At 40.4% G+C, this 18916-nt stretch overlaps 2 protein-coding genes across 3 annotated transcripts in view; one reads left to right on the forward strand and one right to left on the reverse strand.

The window, feature by feature from the left end:
• LOC310936991 (transcription initiation factor TFIID subunit 4) overlaps positions 1–11517 on the reverse strand; it is a gene marked incomplete at both ends in the record, with an annotated part of 81274 nt that extends 69757 nt beyond the window's left edge. The window contains 3 exons of the mRNA XM_083901170.1: positions 1140–1277; positions 7328–7494; positions 10140–11517. Coding sequence (XP_083757296.1) covers positions 1140–1277; positions 7328–7494; positions 10140–11517 — 1683 coding nt within the window. The remainder of the gene's footprint in view (positions 1–1139; positions 1278–7327; positions 7495–10139) is intronic.
• A 1492-nt stretch (positions 11518–13009) lies between these two features.
• On the forward strand, positions 13010–18832 carry lsm14ab (LSM14A mRNA processing body assembly factor b). Of its 2 annotated transcripts, none has more exons than XM_083900899.1 (10): positions 13010–13313; positions 13867–14030; positions 14159–14285; positions 14764–14961; positions 15107–15190; positions 15473–15664; positions 15804–15951; positions 16096–16122; positions 16499–16754; positions 16871–18832. In XM_083900899.1, the coding sequence occupies exons 1-10, from the start codon at positions 13190–13192 to the stop codon at positions 16892–16894; spliced, it is 1344 nt and encodes a 447-aa protein (XP_083757025.1). In that variant the 5' UTR covers positions 13010–13189; the 3' UTR covers positions 16895–18832. The 2 variants fall into 2 exon arrangements, with proteins under 2 accessions (XP_083757025.1, XP_083757026.1); XM_083900900.1 differs by having other exon boundaries at positions 16874–18832.
• Positions 18833–18916: the final 84 nt, after the last annotated feature.

The following is an 18916-nucleotide window of genomic DNA, read 5'->3' on the forward strand; positions in this document are numbered from 1 at the left end:
CGTGACGCCTTCGCTCACAGCAAGGCCACAGAGAACAGGAGGCAGGCGCCACAGCGCTCCTGTCACATCTGGTGTCCTGACTTCAGTGGACATTGCTTAGCAGACAAGGAGAAGACGAGGAAGGTGGTGACAAGTGAGTGGCTGGGAATAACAAATATAAATCTCACATATCTAAAAGAAGCTTCAATCACCCTGCCATGACATTTTAGCATGTTTAGAGTGTTTTATGCTTTTCATAATAATATTTAGGGCAAAAGATGACAATATCCAAAACACACCGAGTCGTTACCAACTGGACTTGAAGTTTCTCCTGAAAAGTCCAAGTCAAGAAACTTCAAGCTACCGACTCAATGTGTTCTGGACACACAGTCAACATGACAATACCATAAATCACAACTCCAACTGAAGTCAACAGGGGAGGTGACAACAGCAATCTCTAAATCTGAAACCCTTATGACCTCTTTCGGATTTTCCAGGGTCTCTTTTTCACACTTCAATAAAATGCATCTTATGTGATAAACATCAGTAACCACACAGTTCAAAATGCAGCTGTATATGATGAGCGTTTGGTCACTTAAACCATATGCATTAGGGTGACTGTGGCTCAGGAGGTAGAGCTGGTTTCTAACACAATGTAAAGGCTCTTGAACAAGGAACACCACCAAACAGTGACAGTTTATTTTCTCTTACGAAAAAGATGGTGGTTTGCCCACTGATAAATACAAATACAAGCAGGAATACTGTATTAAATCTGCCGGCATTTTCAGCTGTGTCTCATCGCAGTGCTCTGGACATACATCGTCGATAGGACACACTCAATCCAATCAGAGATTCCCATATCTTTACGTATTGTCAGGGGAGTTCAAATTTAAGCATTAATAATTGGCACCAGTCGATTATTAATTAATTTATCAGCTGATAAGTACTTAAAAACAACAAAAAATGCATCATATACAGTATTTCTAAATAGCTTGATTTCTAAATCATGGTATCGGCCATCAGTCAACCTGTAGTGTTATATTCAGGTGGCAGGAATCTGGGATATCATTCCCATTATTCTTAGAAAATAACTAAGGTGTATTATTTTTTTCCTCATAGATTTGGAGGCAGAAGGCAAGCAATGAGCAGAGTTTTCTCACTGGGCGGAGCGCAGGACAGGAGGAGGAAGAGGAAGAGGAAGTCTGGAGGGCAGGGCTGGAAGGAGTGGGAGAGGGAGATGGTACCACTTTGGCCGGGGTCAAAGAACACTGCCTGGTGGTCTGTGAGGTCACTGGAGACTGCAGGAGATAAGAAAAAGAACAGCAAAGAGAGAGACAAAGAGAAGGAAAAAGAAGGAAGAAGGAAGAAGGAAACAGGGAGCATAAAGCATCAGAGAAAGTGAGAGCACAAGACAGAACAGGTGAGACGAATGATGGATGACAAGGTCTCTCGAAGGAGACAGAAAAGGAAGACAGTGAAGGTGAGACGGTGTCAGTTTCAGGGTGAGGGAAGGGGATTAGAGAGGGATGAGTAAAGGTCATGACACCAGTAAAGAAGAAAGAGAGTGGCAGCATGTTGGTGAGACTGAAACACTGAAGACGGTGTTTGGGGAAGGAGAAAAAAAACCTGTATGTTCACATTCACCTGTTGCTGCAAAGAGTAAAATGTGATTAAAAATGAAAACAAAGGAGAAAAATAAATAAATATCAATGGAAATTATTTATTCCTTGCCCAAATATTTTAGCGTATGAGAAATGGAATTATTTAATAGAGCAGATTGGCTTAATGGCTACTTCATTTTGGCTTAAAACTGCAGGCAGATTTGGAAATAAAGTCCCTTTTCACAGCATTATTTCATATAATTTAGCAAGACGTATATCTTTATATTCTTCAACACATCTCAAGATCATGAATACACTTATTCCTGAAGGCAAAACAATGAACTTACTCTATGGCATCTTAATTCTACTGCCTATAATCATGCCTCTTCTTGTTGTTAATGTATGTGTATAATGTACAGATTATTATTTTACAGTGGTGAAATCAAATGTATGTTTTAAAACACCAATCAATCCAATCATCATCACACATCATAATAATTAAAAAATACAATAAAGTAATAAAGCACAAGAATGAATCTACAAAGAAAGTGACGTTGTCTGAACGGGATCAACACTGTGTGTGCAGTAAATTACGTTTAATCTTTACAACTAAGACGATAAGCTCCATGTTTCAGCCTTTAATGGACAAAACATTTGCATCGTCGTGTCTATATGAGGCTTGGCCACTGCACCGTTTAATTAAGAGAATCCCTACCATTACTGACCAACAACAGAATGATGACAAATTATAATTATAACAGCAGAAATGATAAACAGAAGCGAAAATGACAACAGATAAAAACATTCAACTCTGTGTTATAGCTCAAAGGGAGTTTGCTTTGCATAAACACTATATTGATATATATTGAACATTTGTTATGTCTCTGTTGAAGAAAATGATATTGAAAATGATATTGATCAGCCTTACCGGGTTTAACTACAAATAGAGATATACAACTTTACATTTAGTACACACAGATCAGAACATACAGTACGTATTTGTACTTTTTGTAAAACTTCAAGTAGACCCTGGAATTTGTCAGGTCATTCTATGTGTATTTCAAGGCCAGAAAAGCAAATGGGAGGGCTATGGATGGCGAGTGCACGCACAAACATACACAAACACACACTACCTGGGGCTGATATCATGTCTATTTGCCAGGACGATTCAAGAGAGCCTCTGCCCCCAAACTATGGCACTGAGCCCTCACTTGAGACCGGGCCAAAGCGATCATGCACACATTCACACGTGGTAAACTGTAGACAAATGAAAACGCACAAAATCCAACAACAGGAGAGTGGAGGCAAAGAGAAAAGTTTTACAGAATCTAAAAGAATGTTGCACTGCGCCAAGGAGTTAGGGGAAGTGGGTGTATGAGAGATGGAGGATGAGGGGGTAAAGGGGGGGGGGTAAGAGCTACAGGGTGCATCCTACCGCCAGCCATGCCTTTCTCTTATTCACTCTCGCTCCCTCTCACACACACACACAGACAAATACACACACACACACACACACACTCAGAACCAAAGCCTTGTTAGCTTTTTAAAATAATCAGGCAGTTGGATGATGAATGATTTAACAGGTATGGAAGGAAGGAAGCTCAGGATGCCTTCCGCTTCTTGCCTCAGGGTCATAGGAAGAGTGACAGGCCGACAGAGGGGTTGAGCTCTGGGAATAAACACCATTCCCTTTCATTTCCCCGTTCCTGCTTTTCCTGTCGAGATGGCAACGCCGTGGCCCCGCTACAATGTCATCAGCGTGTGACTGTGAGTGGCAATGACAATCTGCAAGTCTTTTTTTTTTGTTTTGTTTAGAGAGACGTTCGTAATGGATACAGTTTGGCTGGCTTTGAGAGCAGGGGTGTGCGGGGTGGTGTTGTCATGTCTGTGAGAATGAGTGACCATTAATTGTCCGAGAAAGATTTTAGCCAAGTTATAGACCTGTCAAAGCAAGTTTTCATACAGTGGAATAATCAGGGTAATTCAATAACCTTTCCATTAAACTTTCCATTAATGAAAGCAATGTCTGAGTGACACACCCACAAATATATGATGGCCGTATCAATGACTAACATGGTATACCGACATTAATTCATTTTTGTTTACTGAATATAATTCAACTCCTCTTTTTATATTAAGTAGAAACTCAGAACAGTAGAAATACAGACATAAACCAAAGTGATATCTGGCTCAACTAAAAGAGACAATGAAATGCTGCCATCTACTGTCGCTCTTTTGTCCTTGCAGTTAAGTGTCATGGTGAACAGGTGCCAAAGAGATTTGGATGGCACCTTTATTTGCAAACTCAAGAGGCCAGAACAAAGAAGAGTTGATCCAAAAGACATAAACATGCAAGATTAAATAGAGGACATATACGAGCATTTACAAGCTATACCCTCATCATAATGAGCAGTAAACTGTGAGTGTTCTTTTCCTGATCAGGAGCAGGAGTTTCAGTAAAGTGGAACAACTATTCACCTAAAGTTAAGCTGTGTTTTCTTTAACAGGGACAGAAAACATAAGACAGTGCCCTATTAAACAGTCTATAGAGGAATTATTATTGTCATATAGCATTTCAAAATACTGTGAGACAGGATTCAAGAGTTAATTTGTGTTTTCTTTTTGAGTGCATTGATTAATCATTTTAAAGCAAATGCCTCCTACACTGACTAGTTCCCGCTCAACAATGATCTAATATTGCTTTGTGGCCTGTGATAGCTCAGTAAATAATATCTGAATGAATACACAATCACGAAATTGACTCTCTTTTAGACTCTCAGTGAGGCAGTTTTGACTACACTCTTAGATATAAGGGTTCCAAAAGGGTCCTTCTACAAGAGATGAGGTTCTACCTGGAACCATTTGCTTCTGAATGTTCAAGGGTTCTTGGTAACACTAATCGTTCCAGTAAGAACCATTTTGATCCAGAGAACCCTTTAAAACCCCTTTCCTGAATAAAGGGTTTTAAAAGGGTTCCACGTATAACCTTTTTTCCTATGAGGACAAGCTGAAAAACTTATATGGTTCTACTTTACTGTACTTTATTTCTAAGTGTACAAGAAATTGTAATGGACACTAATTAATTTCATTCTTTTATGTTAATTAAATCAGTCAGTACATCAATCAGTTATGACATTATGTCAGCTATTTTAAACAAAAATGCTGAATTCCAATTTATGATATAGTAAAAAAAAAAACAATTATAAAAACAATTTGACTACCTTGCACACAAACTGTTTTTTGTATTCCGTTTTTACCATCCACAATGTTCAAGGGCAAAAAATACTTTACCTTTAACTATAACATTCACCTCAAACATGGTGTCTACTTTTTGATACTGTATAATGTATATACTATAATATATACTTTAATATAATGTAATATATAGAGTAACTACAATAAAGCCAATGTGAACAATCAACCCTCTCTGTTCTGAGATCTGAGATCAATGAGGGAGCCAAGCACAGCACCATTAAGATTTTGTAATCGGAGGAAATATTACTAAGTTGCACATTTATATCACTGTAACGTCACTGACGTTTCACTTTTCATCCTAAATTACACTGAAGCACATTATCGAGAGCAATTAAGGTGTGGACCCACCAGCACACGCTCAGGTTTTTCCATGACAGATGTATCCACAGGTAATAATAAGCAAATTCCAATTAATGTTTCAGTAGCTCATTAAATTTTGACGAGCGTACCCCATGGAGTCACTTAAAAAGCCCTGAGACATTCGTTCGCCGATTAATCTCAGTTTAATCCACAGACAAAATAATCAAGAATATTCATCCATTATAATTACACAGTTAAAAATATTAATCACATCCCAATTAGGGTCCAAAATTAGGCCGTTCACTTAATGAGGTCCTGCCCACTTCATTTCAGCTGTACAAATTCACAGATAATCTGATAACTCTAATTTTGACAAATGTAACGTAACAACACAGCAGCAATGGCTCAATTTGTTATCGTAGGTCTGACAACTTTACTGAAGCACTGAAACGATCAGTTTGTTTAAGTACTATTCACTTACCCGCCCACAATCCTGTCAGATTGAATGAAGGATTTAACGTTATTATTATTATTACCAGTTACTCGACTGGTTTGTTTTTTCTGTTGCTTTGATGCATCCGTAAAACTTCACATGCACATAGATTCCCGCCTGTTGCATTTCCTTCTCATGTGTTATTCTGCAGCATAACTTCCATTTTTTGCTGATGACATGCAGCGATATGTCTCTGTATGTATCAACATTTCTTGCAACATCATGGGGATCATTTTAATAATCATTTCAAAAACAGGTGACAGGCTAAAATACCTGGAACTTGCACATTCTAGTATTCTTCATTTACAAAGTGCCCACGGACAGTTTTTTTTATACGAACAGAGCATACACTGTATGCTGAAGATACTACGATTTTAAAAGAAAACAATTTCCATGTTTTCTGGTAGATAAACATGGAAAGGTGTACGGCTGAATGATTTAGGTGAAATTGTGTAATGGCTATTTTTATTGGGGGAAGGGCATTCAGTGTGAGACCTTTGCCAAATCAAATATGCAGATCACTGAAAACAATACTGCCATATGGGATATGGGTTTACAATGACCACCATTGGTGCTATTGACCAACAGGGTCAAACCGTTGGCCGAAGAGGGGGGGGGGGGGGGGTAGGAGAGTGGGAGTTAGAGTAGGGACCTTAAAGGTAGGTACTATGACTGGCATATGGAGAGAGCTGGGTGATCTGATTGAGAAAAGGAAGGTAGATGTATTGTGCATGCAAGAGACCAAGTGGAAGGTAAATAAAGCCAGGAGCATATTCAAACTCTTCTACCATGGTTTGGATAGAAAGCAAAATGGGGTAGGAGTTATCTTGAAGGATGTGAAGAGCCTTCCGGAGGTGATGACAGTTTCAGATGAGTTTGAAGCTAGAAAATGCCAGAAGGGATCGAGGAGTTCCGGAGTAAGTTGGATGATGGTGAGTGTTCCCAGGGGAGAGAGTCGTGATTGGAGCAGACTTCAATGGGCGATGTTCGGTAGGTGTGGGTTTAAGGAGAGAAATGAGTAAGGACAGATGGTCGTGGATTTCGCAAAAAAAAAAAAGGAAGGAAATGGCAAATGTGGTAAATGTGTCTATTTCAGGAAGAGGGAGGAGCAAAGGGTGACCTATAAGAATGTAGGATGACGCTCACAGGTATATACTATGCAGAAGATGCAATCTGAAGGAGATAGGAGACTGCAAAGTGATGCCAGGGGAGAGTGAGGCTAGGGAGCATCAGGTGGTAGTCTGCAGGATAACTATGGAAACCAAGAAGAGGACGGGAGTGAAGGCAGAGAGCTCAATGATTAAATGGTGAAAGCTGTTCTGGGAGGAGTTGTGACAGGCTCTGAGAGGTAGTGAGAGGGAAGAAGATGAGGAAATGTAATGGTGGAACAAGGAACTAGTGATAGGAAGAACTAGTCTCATTTTCAAATGCTGCTGTGTTGCAACAACTCTTACAGCTCATCCTAGCAGCAGCCTTCTGTTTAATTTCTTACTGTACAAAAATGAGTAGAACAAACCAAAGAACTCTTGTTTGTACCAACTGACATTCAATTTCTGTCTAGTGTTTTTAAACTCCTCGACCTGTCTCATAACTCTTTATCTTGTCCCTGTCTATCTGCACGGAAACATTATATGAGCAGGAATACTGTCCGTCACAACCACACTAATGGAAGTCGGCGTGCGGTGTAGCAGAGCCTCACCTGTGGAGTCGTTACTCTGAAGGATGTTCCTGTGGTGGGGGTGGCGGGTCGAGGAGAAATGCTGTTCTGGGCCTGAGCCTGAGCTTGAGCTTGAGCCTGAACTTGAGCCAATGCCTGCTGAGGAACCATGACGAGCTGGCCCAACTCTGTACGCACCAACACCATTCCTGAAGAACAACAGGGGAAAGTCAATGACAGGGAACGTGGTAACACTGTTGTTTTGTGCCACATTTTTACCATGAGTGAAACAAAATAACATTTTATTTTGTTTCTTTTTTTTTGGTAGATGACCATGGTGAGTAATAGTGATGCAGAGCAGAACATAATATCATTATAATTGCTTGTTTAAATGCACTAAAACACAAAATGACCATATCAAGACCAAAACCTCGGACTATTACACAAATTAAATTGTGATCATGAGCTTATTAGAGAGTTGTTCTGTCGTTGGTGAATTAGCTCTTCTCAGATTAAAAATGCAACATTGTGACACATTTGTTTATCTGCATAAAATTTACATAAAATGAAAATGAGGTCAGTAGAAAGGTCAATAGCACATACTGAGAATGCTTTTCACTATATAACTGAAACTAGAGAAAGCACTCAGAGAGCGCAAACCTCTACGAAGGTCACGTTGTTACATTTTGAATCCAGACCGTCTCCAGTTCACCTGACAATATTTGAATACATGGAATATATGATTAAATTGGATGGAGCCCCGTTTATAATCATTTGTCTTTGGTAAAAAGCAGCATGGTAACGTTATAGTGCTTTACTGTATGGGGACAAAACAAAAACATCCCAAGGTTGATCACTTTAAGAGAGACTTAAAAGCTGGTGTTTATCTTTCTGTGATATGTTTTGTTATTGGTGTTATTATCTCACTCTGTTTAGTCTTTGTGAACCGAAACAATAGAGCTCAGGATGTCATGTGACTCGGTCCCTTATTAAACTGCCTAAGACGCAGCACAAAAAGTTTGAAAAAGTTTTTTTCAAGTTTCGAAAAAGCCGGAGAGGACATTATTTGAGATATCCTGACATCTTCAACTTCCAGATTAACTTCCCATTATCTTACTCCAGAGAGTCACTGAAAGGTTACAAGAGTCTGGAGGGAGAAACAAATGGACAATATCTGGCTTTGTGACAAACATTCAACTCCGGAGTTGTTGTCGGTGGCTTTAGCATAACATTAGCAACAGGCAATGTAATGTAAATAATGCTGTGTTAAAGTTACAGCACAGATTTGTACGCCAGTTAGACCGAGTCCATTATTTATTGAGAGTTTACCAAAATATACTGAGAAAGTATTATCTGTATTATATCATCTGAAAACAGGCTGAGTGAGGAAGTGTTTGTGTGTATACAGTGGCAGCACAGGGGCAGGGGAGGTGCAACAAGCATTTATCCAATCAGTTTTTTTTTTTTGAGCAGTAGAATTCACTTCTGAAACTTTGCGTGGACATGTGTTTGTGTTTTCTGTATTCCAACTTTGCAGCAACATTAATCAGCACTGTCCGTATTCAAATGTTACGATCTACAGAATTAGATTTCATTTTATATTGTTTTACCATCAGTTTTCACCAGGTTGTGTCCCTTTTTTCATTATTACATGTTTACAGTTGTGGTGAATCCATGCTGAAACTCACATTACAGCTACTCTGAATATATGCATACATCAAAACACATACCTTAGGAACATCTTGTGGCACATGCAGTAAGAGGATAACATGCTAAGTAAGACATATTGTAGGAGACCACTGAGGACAGGCAAACACTGAATCACACTGACAGCTTAAAGCAGCACTATGGAACTCTTTGATCACTTTAAAACCAGCATTACTCTTGAACATGCCGAGTCTGATTCTGGCAGTTTGAGTCTCTGATGATTATTTAAGGTCCAGTGTGTAAGAATTAGGGACATCTAAAGGGTGACACTGCAGACTGTAAGAAAGCTGAGGACTCCTCCACTCACATCAGTGAATTAAAGTGGCTTTTGCATAGGATAAAATAAGGATATTTTTCAATTCTGTTTGCGTAGTTCGCTTCTGCTTCAAAACACAAAATGCAGGCAGTGGCTGATTTATGTGTTTGGACGGCTCTAGAAACATAGCAGCGCGAGACAGAGGCCCCCCAAAAGAAAGGCCGTTGCCTAAATAACACATTATTATTATTCTAAGGCTCTGAAAACCAATTTCCTATTTTATTTTAAGAGGTCTAAGAATGACAGAAACTTTGTGTCACCTAAAATGTAAGACTGCAGAGTACAATAAACAGAGGACTCTTGTTTACGCCATCCTTTGTAAAAGTGTGTCAGAAATCTATGGTGACCTTCGCATACCAGAAAGGCTGGAAACACTCGTCACAACTCTCCCCACTTTTCCACTCGGTCTCTCTGCACCACTTCCTCCTTCATCTTTGTTGGCTTATGCATCGAAATGTATGTGGAAGGAACTACAGATAAAAGGTTTATTATATACTGCCAGTGAACCCTGTTAAAATATTACACACTGGACCTTTAAAGTGATCATACACTTAGACAGGCATAGTTATGGGCAATATTTTCAATAAACCCTCCTAAATGTTACCATGAACATTCAAGTTACACACTTTTCAACAAACGTTTGATTCTGCGAAAGAGTTGCAGGTTTAATGTGGGAATGAAAGAGGCATAATTCTCCATAACACCATTCAGTGAGCAGTCACAATGGTTCTTAAGTGTTGCTTTAAACCCTGGAGTCTGTTCGTATACCACAAGGTGTAAACAGCACCTTATTCCAACACCCCCGCCCAACCTCCCCCCTGCAAACCTTACCCGGTGGGATGGTAAACCCCGGGGGCAGCTGTATGGTAGTCTGCTGCTGTTGTGGTCTGACAATTAGCTGGGGGGCTACGATCCTTTGAGGAGCTGTGAGTCCAGGACGAGGTTGAGACTGTGCCGATGTGGCCACAGCAGGTGTTGGAGAGGGAGCTGCGGGTCTGACCATACTAACAGTGGTGGTCACTGATGTGCTCTGACCACACACGGATGTAGTCGACACCGCTGTGACACAAGCAGTGGCTGTGGCAGAGCTCAGGGGCTGGGTTACGGTTGTGGTGGTTGGAGCTGCAGCTGTGGTGGTTGTTGGTGGTGGTGGTGGTGGTGGTGTGACAACAGAGGGTGTAGAGGGAACACTGTTTATTACAGAGTTGACAGTGTCAGACTGAATTGACATTCCCATTTTTGACTGACAATCGTCTGTTTTGGAAGCCCCAGTGTCTGTGACAGGTTTGCTATGGTTCTCCTGTGGAGCTGGGGAGGTGGTGGGTCCTACACGAGCACCTTGCTGGACCAAGGCTGAGACACTGGTAGCGGTGCCGTTCTGGGTTATACTAGCTACAATGTGACGTGGGAGTCTATGCAAAGCAATAGTGGGGGTTCCCCGGTCCAGAGCAATAGCCGACTGACCGACTGGCAAGCTGGCGTTGGACACGGTGAAAGTGGTGGTGTTAATGGAGGATGTGGCTGAAGTAGAGTTTGCTGTAGTTACACTGGGGTCGACGGAGCCGGAGGTTTCGGCCACCACTGTGTTGCTGTTCCTCCTCGTCGTTACAGACGCGCCGTTAAAACTCTTTATCCGAGCCGAAGCGGTCCTCCGCGGCGTGTTGATGCGCTTTCTGGCCGGATTGGCGTCTGTCAACGTCTCACCGGAGCCCGGGGAAGTCTTGAAGCCGCGGCTGCAGGTGGTGCTGATGCTGGCTGCCGGAGACGCCAAAGTTGACATACCAGGTGCAGCCAGTGTTGTGATGGATGCTCCATGTGATTGCGAGGAGCCGCTGCTCGCTGCGCTGACAGAGGCAGCCGAAGTGGTAGAGGGTTCGCCAAAAGACGGGCTGCAGCCCAGAGAGTGAGGTGTGACAGCTTTATCCGGGTTAGGGTCTTTAGAAGTGATGTCCTGGTGCATCTCAGGTTTATTACGCCGTCCTTGTTGTTGTTGTTCTAGTGTTGTAGTGCCCACTGGAGCTGGTAGTGTTTTTCCTAAGAGATGGTTAGCGGGGGGCACTGAGCCAGCGCCTCCGTTTTCGTCCGTTTTACCCGATGGGTTGCTTTGGCCAGCCAGCTCTGACTCTAATGAGCCCACGAGGTCGCTCACAGCTTTTTCATCCACGTCTGAAAAGAGCATATCTTCCAGGGGGTCGGAGGCGCCCGCCATCTCTGCTCACCGATAGCCGTCTTGTTTTATTTTATTTTTCTTACAGTGCGCATGCGTGTTACTAGGCATTGTGGGAATGACTCTGACGTCATGAGACGACAAGGGGCGGGTAGCTTGTATTCATGGAGTTCATGTTTTTTCTTCGAGTCTAATTCATGGATGTATAATACATCCACGGTAAAGAACCGGTGGTTTTCAAGAATGTGAGTACAATGTGGGAACGTCTAAGATTATGGTAGCAAGTCCATGTTTTTTAATGTTGTTGTTGTTTTTTTTAACTGTGTGCCAGCCTTCTATATCTATCGCGTTTATGTTTTTTTTCTTTTTTCTTTTAACGTTATAAATCAGAATCTGTATTTATTGCCAAGTACATTTACACATACAAGGAATTTCACTTGGTATTTTGGTGCATTTAAATAGAATAAAATCAGAAAAGTAAAACCTAAGATATAAAGAAAAATGTATAATAGTATGAAATATTTATGCAATTTGAATTAACTGGAGCACTTTAAGAATTTAGTAAATCATATATATATGTATATGTGTATGTATATATATACTTGTGCTTTTATACAGTTTTAAATACTTTGAGCACTTAACATACTTTTAAAGTGTGTGTGCAATAGCTAGTACTTAAAAAATATAAAATATATAAGATGTTCATTTACTGGAACATTTTAGATACCTTTAAAGTGTGTTTAATAACTAGACGTTTTATAATATGTCAATTCACTGGAACAATTTAAATAGAGAGTTGAAAGAGTTGAAAATTACTATAAAATATCTCAATATTCTGTAATGATATTACATTTGTGAAAATATTTCACAGAATTTCACAATAACAGTGCCCGTGTTGACATGGAACAATGTAAAGTTCACCAAAAAAAACATATTTATGATGATAAATTAATCTATCACTTCAAAAACTCATAGGACGAACTTATTATAACGTGATATTAAGTGGTGGGCCGCATGAAATCGATTGGAGGGCCACGTTTGGCCTGTGAGCTGAAACTTTGAGACCTCTGATTAAAACACTTTTAATTGTGTTTGCAATATCTAGTACGTTTATAAAAAAATTTGAGGAACTTTCACATTTTTCATAAGCAATATCATATCTTAGTTCATAATAAATATAGTGTGCAACGACCGACTGTGTGTTTTTTTGTAGCGGTGCTAGTATGACAGCAGTGTAAGGAAATCCCGTGTAATATCGCGATACGATAGAATGGTTGCGTCTCTAACCGTTACAAAGTGTCCCTGACGTAATTGCTTGCATGTGTAGCCCTAAAGTAAATACCAAACGAAAGTAAATGTGACATATCGGGTTTATATAGTAAGTTTTAAAAATAAACAATGTAAGTACGTTTCATAAAGAGGACAGGTTAATGTATTGACAGGAGCAGGGTCAGAATCAGCTTTGGAAAAAAAACAAAAAAACAACAACTACAGCCTTTTTCCCATCATCCTTCGCGGCGGTTGAAGGAAAATGAAAACGGCCATGTCGTGGTAGAAATCAGCACAGAGTCGAGTGAGTCTGAGCTGCGGGATAACTTTCATGTGCATCTAATGAAGCGTAAGCCCTAAAGCTCTCAAAACAAATTAGCATACATCTCTTCGGACCGAAGACTGGTTTAGTTGAAGTAAGTGCGTCGTTTCAAACGGAATAACCATGAGCGGAGGAGGGACGCCGTACATTGGCAGCAAAATTAGCCTCGTCTCCAAGGCCAAGATTCGCTATGAAGGAATTCTGTACACCATTGATACGGAGAATTCGACGGTAGCTCTTGCTAAAGGTAAGTGAAGCAACCATAAACTGAACTTAAATACACAGAGAGTGTTACAACACAGCTTGCTTTGCAGATAGGAGGTTAAAAACGTAAAGCAATGCCAGCGTAGATGGCTACACCAGCTAGCTTTTTAGCCATCTACGGCTAAGTGTAGCTATAGTTATCACTCTGTGCCCTTTGTTTACGTGCTTGTGCTCGGGCGACATTGAATATGTGCCGACTGCAGTGAGCACTGAGTGGAATATTATAGAAAAACAAGACCATATTAAGTCACGCGTTAGAAATTGTGAAAGTGCAATTTAGGTCTTCATTTTGAACGTGTTCTTGGGGAACTTGGATTACTATCTTCCGTGATAATAACAGGGCTGAGCTCGGTGTTCGTTCAGGAAACTTAAAAAAAAAACTGGTTCGTCAAAGATCACTTGATGGAGTTGGATTGGTAATTGCATTGTAGTTGAGAATACATCACCTTTTTAGATTAACTTTAACGTATGATACGTTCTGTTATAATGTCCACCTGTCAAGCAGTCTCAACTGTCCTGTGTATTTCCCCCAACAGTACGCTCTTTCGGCACTGAAGATCGGCCCACTGACAGGCCTATTCCTCCCCGAGATGAAGTGTTTGAGTACATCATCTTCCGCGGAAGTGATATACAAGATCTTACAGTTTGTGAGACACCCAAAACCACTAGCAGTCTGCCCCAGGACCCTGCCATTGTTCAAGTAAGTTAATTTGCCTGAATTAAATGTCATGTGAATGACGGTTTTGTTAGAAAAAAAAATTTTTTCTTCTCAGTCTTGTGTTGTTGTTCTTGTTGTTTTCAGTTGACATTGTATTTATATTTTTGTAGTCTTCAATTGGATCTACCAGTGGTGCTGGGTCCTATGCTTCGTTCAGCCGGGCCCCTGTCACACCTTACAGCCAGTTTGGAATGGCAACACTTGCTTCGCAGCAGTTTGAATCTGTGGCAGCAGGAGGTAAGGAATTCTTCATGTTCCTGTTGGTCTACTGGCTAAATTACTTACTAACAAAAGAATGATGGGGAAATGTGTTAATTTCCCCACAATGACCCATGAAAACTAAAAACAAGTAACAGGTTTTGCAAAAGTAGGATTTTTATATTTCTATGTATAATGAATGAATAATATCGGGATGATGGAACATGAATCCAATTTCAAAAGTTGATTTAGTAAATTAAAGTTACAGAACCAGAACAAATGCATGTGTATATATATGTATTACAAGTCTCATAATCTGCTGAAGCAGATCCCTGCTGATTTGAATAGAGCACAGCTGTGTGTTTCCTTCCTTCTTTGTTCATCTGAAACCTGTTATTGTGAAGACGATTACAGAAATGCATTTCTATTGCTTAAAGGGGAATTCCTGTATTTTTCCCACCTGGACCTCTCTGCCCATAGTTGTAAAGAAAGTGTACGTACTTTGCTGATTCTACAGGGCCCACCAGTTCCCAGCTGGAGTCTTCAACAAAAGGTCCCACTCTGGAACAGGCAGTGAAGGCCCCACCATCAGCAGCTCCAGCTCCACCAGCACCAGTAGGACAGAGGAGTCAGCCAGCAGTTGCAGCTCCCACCAGACCCACCGGTAGCACCACTGGCAGTCAGAAGCCACCAGACCCACTGGAGCAGAGACATGGTAGAGATATCAGTCTTGTTGTGTTAAATATTCATACAGATACAAGTCCTTGAAGTTTTTTCAAGCACTGGTGTTAAAAAAAAAAACCTTTGTCTGTATTGATTATTTCCATTTACATAATTTAAATTCATATCTTTCTTTTCAGCACCTGAGGTTCAGAAGGTGTTACAGCCAAATGGTGAACACGGTGCTGTTGAAAATCGGGATCCCAACAGGCGTCACCAATTTGGTGAGCAATTTACAGTTTACTGCCATTAAAAATCCATTCACTGAATTTTAAATTTCATTTAAACATTTCTTACTGTGTTTTATTAATCTCATGTGCACTACAACTTGACTCTTAGTTGATGTTATTCCCCAGGTTACAATTTGGGTAGAAACACGGTTCTGTTGAACACATGTTATCATACAAAGTATTACACCATATTGTGCTTGTATTATTGACTGCAGAGAACATTTTTCTTGTCCAAGCATTGCTGGGTTTTAATAGCTGCCTGTTGTTATTTTTCAGTCGGTGCTCAGCCCAACAACAACAACAACCGCCGCAGTCGTGGAAAAGGAAACCGCAGCAGAGGCAGAGTAAATGTGCGAAGGGACGGCACCATTATGAAGTTTGATCAAGACTTTGACTTTGAGACCGCCAACGCCCAGTTTCAAAAAGATGAGATCGACAAGGAGCTCCAGACCAAGCTCAAACTGAAAGGTACGGCTTCAACGTGGATCTGTTTAAATGAGCAAAAACTAGCTGTGCTTTTCTAAACTCCTGATTTGAGAGGCCTCGGGGTCAATTTTTGGGATTGGGATTTTTTGTTTTTACAAAATGTCTTCTTTCCACACAACAGATGACAAGGCACTGAATGGAGAAGAACCTGCTGACTCGGAACAACCAGCCACTGAGGGAACCACTGAGGAGGATGAGGCTGTGATAAACGCATGTTACTATGACAAGTCCAAGTCCTTCTTTGACAACTTGTCCAGTGATGGTTCAAGGTACATTATTATTATTATTATTATTATTATTATTATTATTATTATTATCATCATCATCATCGTTATTGGGGATTGTTTTCAGACTGACAAACATAATTGTTCTCAGTTGAGACTCTGAAAACCTTTTTTTTTAATCTCTTATAGTAAACCGGGTGAAAGAGGATTTTCAAGGTAAGTCTTTTTCTGAAATATAAACACTGTTTGTATTTTGTTTTTTAATTGTCCCCTTAAGCATCACAATGACTCCGCATTTAACACAGAGGGCATTGTGTAGTTTTGTGTTAAATGAACAAGTGTTTTATACTACATGCATGAAGGCAATATGAAGTGAGCAGCCATTTTGTCATGGAATAGCAAGTAAACACAGGTGTTGGTAATATAATCACAGTAAGAACCATCAGCAGCAACATTTACTGCATTTTTGGAAATATAAGATTCACTACTGCCTCTATAGACTGGTTCTCCCCATTTTCTCTGATTTCTTTGTTGAAATATGTTTGTTACAAGAAAACCGTGAACTCACGTGAGTCTTTGTGTCACGCGTCAGGGATCGAAGGCCAACCTGGGCCGAGGAGAGGCGCATTAATTCCGAGACGTTCGGGATTCCCCTGAGACACAATCGAGGAAGAGGAGGATTCCGTGGCCGAGGCTTCATGGGGCCCCGTGGAGGTCGAGGGCGACCGATCAGTCGAGGTTCCTTTGGTTCCTTTGGTTCCTTCGGTCCACCCCAAGGTGCTCCACCTGGGTTCAGAGGGGGATACAGAGGTGGCAGAGGCCGGGATTTCTCCGATTTTGAATACAGGGTAAGTTTATATTTTATGTACTGTATATCAAAGTGTTATTAAAGTGCAGTAAACATTGTAGACTGCTGGTGGCTGCTCTAATGTGTTTTTTTGTTTTGTGTTTTTGTTTTTACTAGAAGGATAACAAGGTGGCTGCATAGTGAGACTGCAACGGCTCCTCAACGAACTGTTGCCCCTCATTATGAAATTATTCAAGCTCAAGAAATTTCCTTTGGTCTCCACATTTGACACAAACAAAAAATAATGAAGACTTCCTCTCGGTCACCAGCACCAGGGTGGACTGAAGTGACTGTTAGATATCAGGGGGTGAGAGTAGAGAAGTTTAGTTTGATAAACAGTCAATTGGACGGACAAGATGTATAAACAAACCCTGCTTTTTTTGGAGTAACTCTTTATTTTTCCATTTTGAGTTCATTTCTTACTGATGACATCTTTTGGTATCGTACGCTGTCTGCAGAAAGTCCACTGAAACTGTGAGCAGATCACACATGTGATCGGTAGCTTTATTTTAATTTCCTGATGTATCTGATGGCACCAAATTCCATTGCCTGTTGCATTTTTCCTCTGTTCATACTTCAGCTGGTTGCCATGTATTTTGTATTTTATCCAGTTTGGGGAGTGAGTTTGTTTTTTTCCCCACGTCCTCAGTGAAACTGTGAGGTCAAAGCCAGCTGGCGGAAAAAAGTCAACTAAATTTTGTAAAGATTGAATGTATATCTAGCTTGTCTACGCTTTAGTGCCCTCCAGTAAATCTCACAACAGACGGACTCACTTCTAGTTTTTAGAAATGCACTCAGTAGGTACAAAGATTAGCTCATGCTTACGCTCGGTAAACCTCCATGTCAGATGATTTCTCTGCTTCAGGTTTGTGTAGCTGGAGGCTTTGTTAAAGACAGCAGCCTAATGCAGGAATGCCAGTTATTTGATTGCTGTATGGAGTTTCACATAGCTTTAGAAGTATTTGTTAGGTTTCTTTTTAACCAGGTCTGTTTACAAGGTTGACTTCAAGAAGAGCATTCCCATGATTTGTGTCTGAAAAAAGAGAGAATCCTCCGTTGTTAGAAACACCTTCATAAATTGTTAGGAAAGAAAGGCCTCGTGTGCCCCAAACATTTTTCTCTACAACGATGCTGAACAAGTTACCTGGATTGTAAATGCCAAAAATGATAACGTAAGAGAGGATTTAGGTGAGATAAAAAATAGTTGTCAACCATCAAGTCACATTCTCTCATTTCATTTCAGTCTACTTTTCTATGTTCAAACATTATGAGCCCTCAGTTAAAACAAGACTTTTTTTTATTAGTATTATTATCATTATAAATAGAAGTTTGTCTTTGTGTTGTGTCCTCTGCGTTGTTGTTGCTGCTGTCAACACACAGCTCGTTTCCCACTGCAGCACTGAAATACCTGCAGTGTTGTGAGGATTGTTTACTGCAAAATGGGAAGTCTTGTAAATGGATTCAATGATGTCTCAAAGTGTCTGTTGAGTATCGATGACAGCAGGTCTGGCAGATATCAGACGTCTGGCTTCTTTGTTGCTCCTGTTGTTGTCAATGTGATTGTTCTATGGAGTGTCTTTCTTTCTTTTTTTTTACCAACATGTGAACAAAGGGACAAGAACTGGATGTGATGCCAATGGGGGATATTTCTTTTTTTCTCTGATTTGATAGTACTTTATTAGGGAGTGCCTTCAGAGTGGTCAGTTTTTTACAGCTCTCCCTTTAACTTCAAGGTTACTCTTTGACTAATGTGTTGATAGCACTACACGCTGATACTAGATCCTCTTTCTGTAGCCATGGTTGTTTAAAACAAAGCAGCCCAGCTGAATGCGCTGTTAAAGTTAATATTGCAGACTGCCGATCGCTTGCATGACAGCCATCAGACCCATCACTTTATACGGGCTTTCGCAATAACCAGCGAGATTGAATCCGAGACAAAAAAAAAGTATTGGTGAGCAATTCAAAACTGACAAGTTTTCATATGTTTGTTACTCCTTCCAGTCACTGGAATTGTAAACCAGGAATTGTTTTCATGAGACTATAAGCAAAATTGAGTTTTTACATTGAATAAAGAATTGTACAATACGTCTCTGGTTATGTTTTGTCTTTTTTTTTACAGAATAATAACTATGTAATTTACATGTCCCCCAGGTCTCTTTTTTT

This window comes from Microchirus variegatus (assembly GCF_963457635.1).
Source record: "Microchirus variegatus genome assembly, chromosome: 14".
Lineage (NCBI taxonomy): Eukaryota > Metazoa > Chordata > Actinopteri > Pleuronectiformes > Soleidae > Microchirus > Microchirus variegatus.

Excerpts from the sequence above, each read along its gene's own strand:
- lsm14ab (XM_083900899.1), top strand. The coding sequence starts at position 13,190 with ATGAGCGGAGGAGGGACGCCGTACATTGGCAGCAAAATTAGCCTCGTC. Across the intron at positions 14,962-15,106 it reads CCCACTGGAGCAGAGACATG|CACCTGAGGTTCAGAAGGTG; the intron begins GTAGAGATATCA and ends CTTTCTTTTCAG. Across the intron at positions 16,123-16,498 it reads GGTGAAAGAGGATTTTCAAG|GGATCGAAGGCCAACCTGGG; the intron begins GTAAGTCTTTTT and ends GTCACGCGTCAG.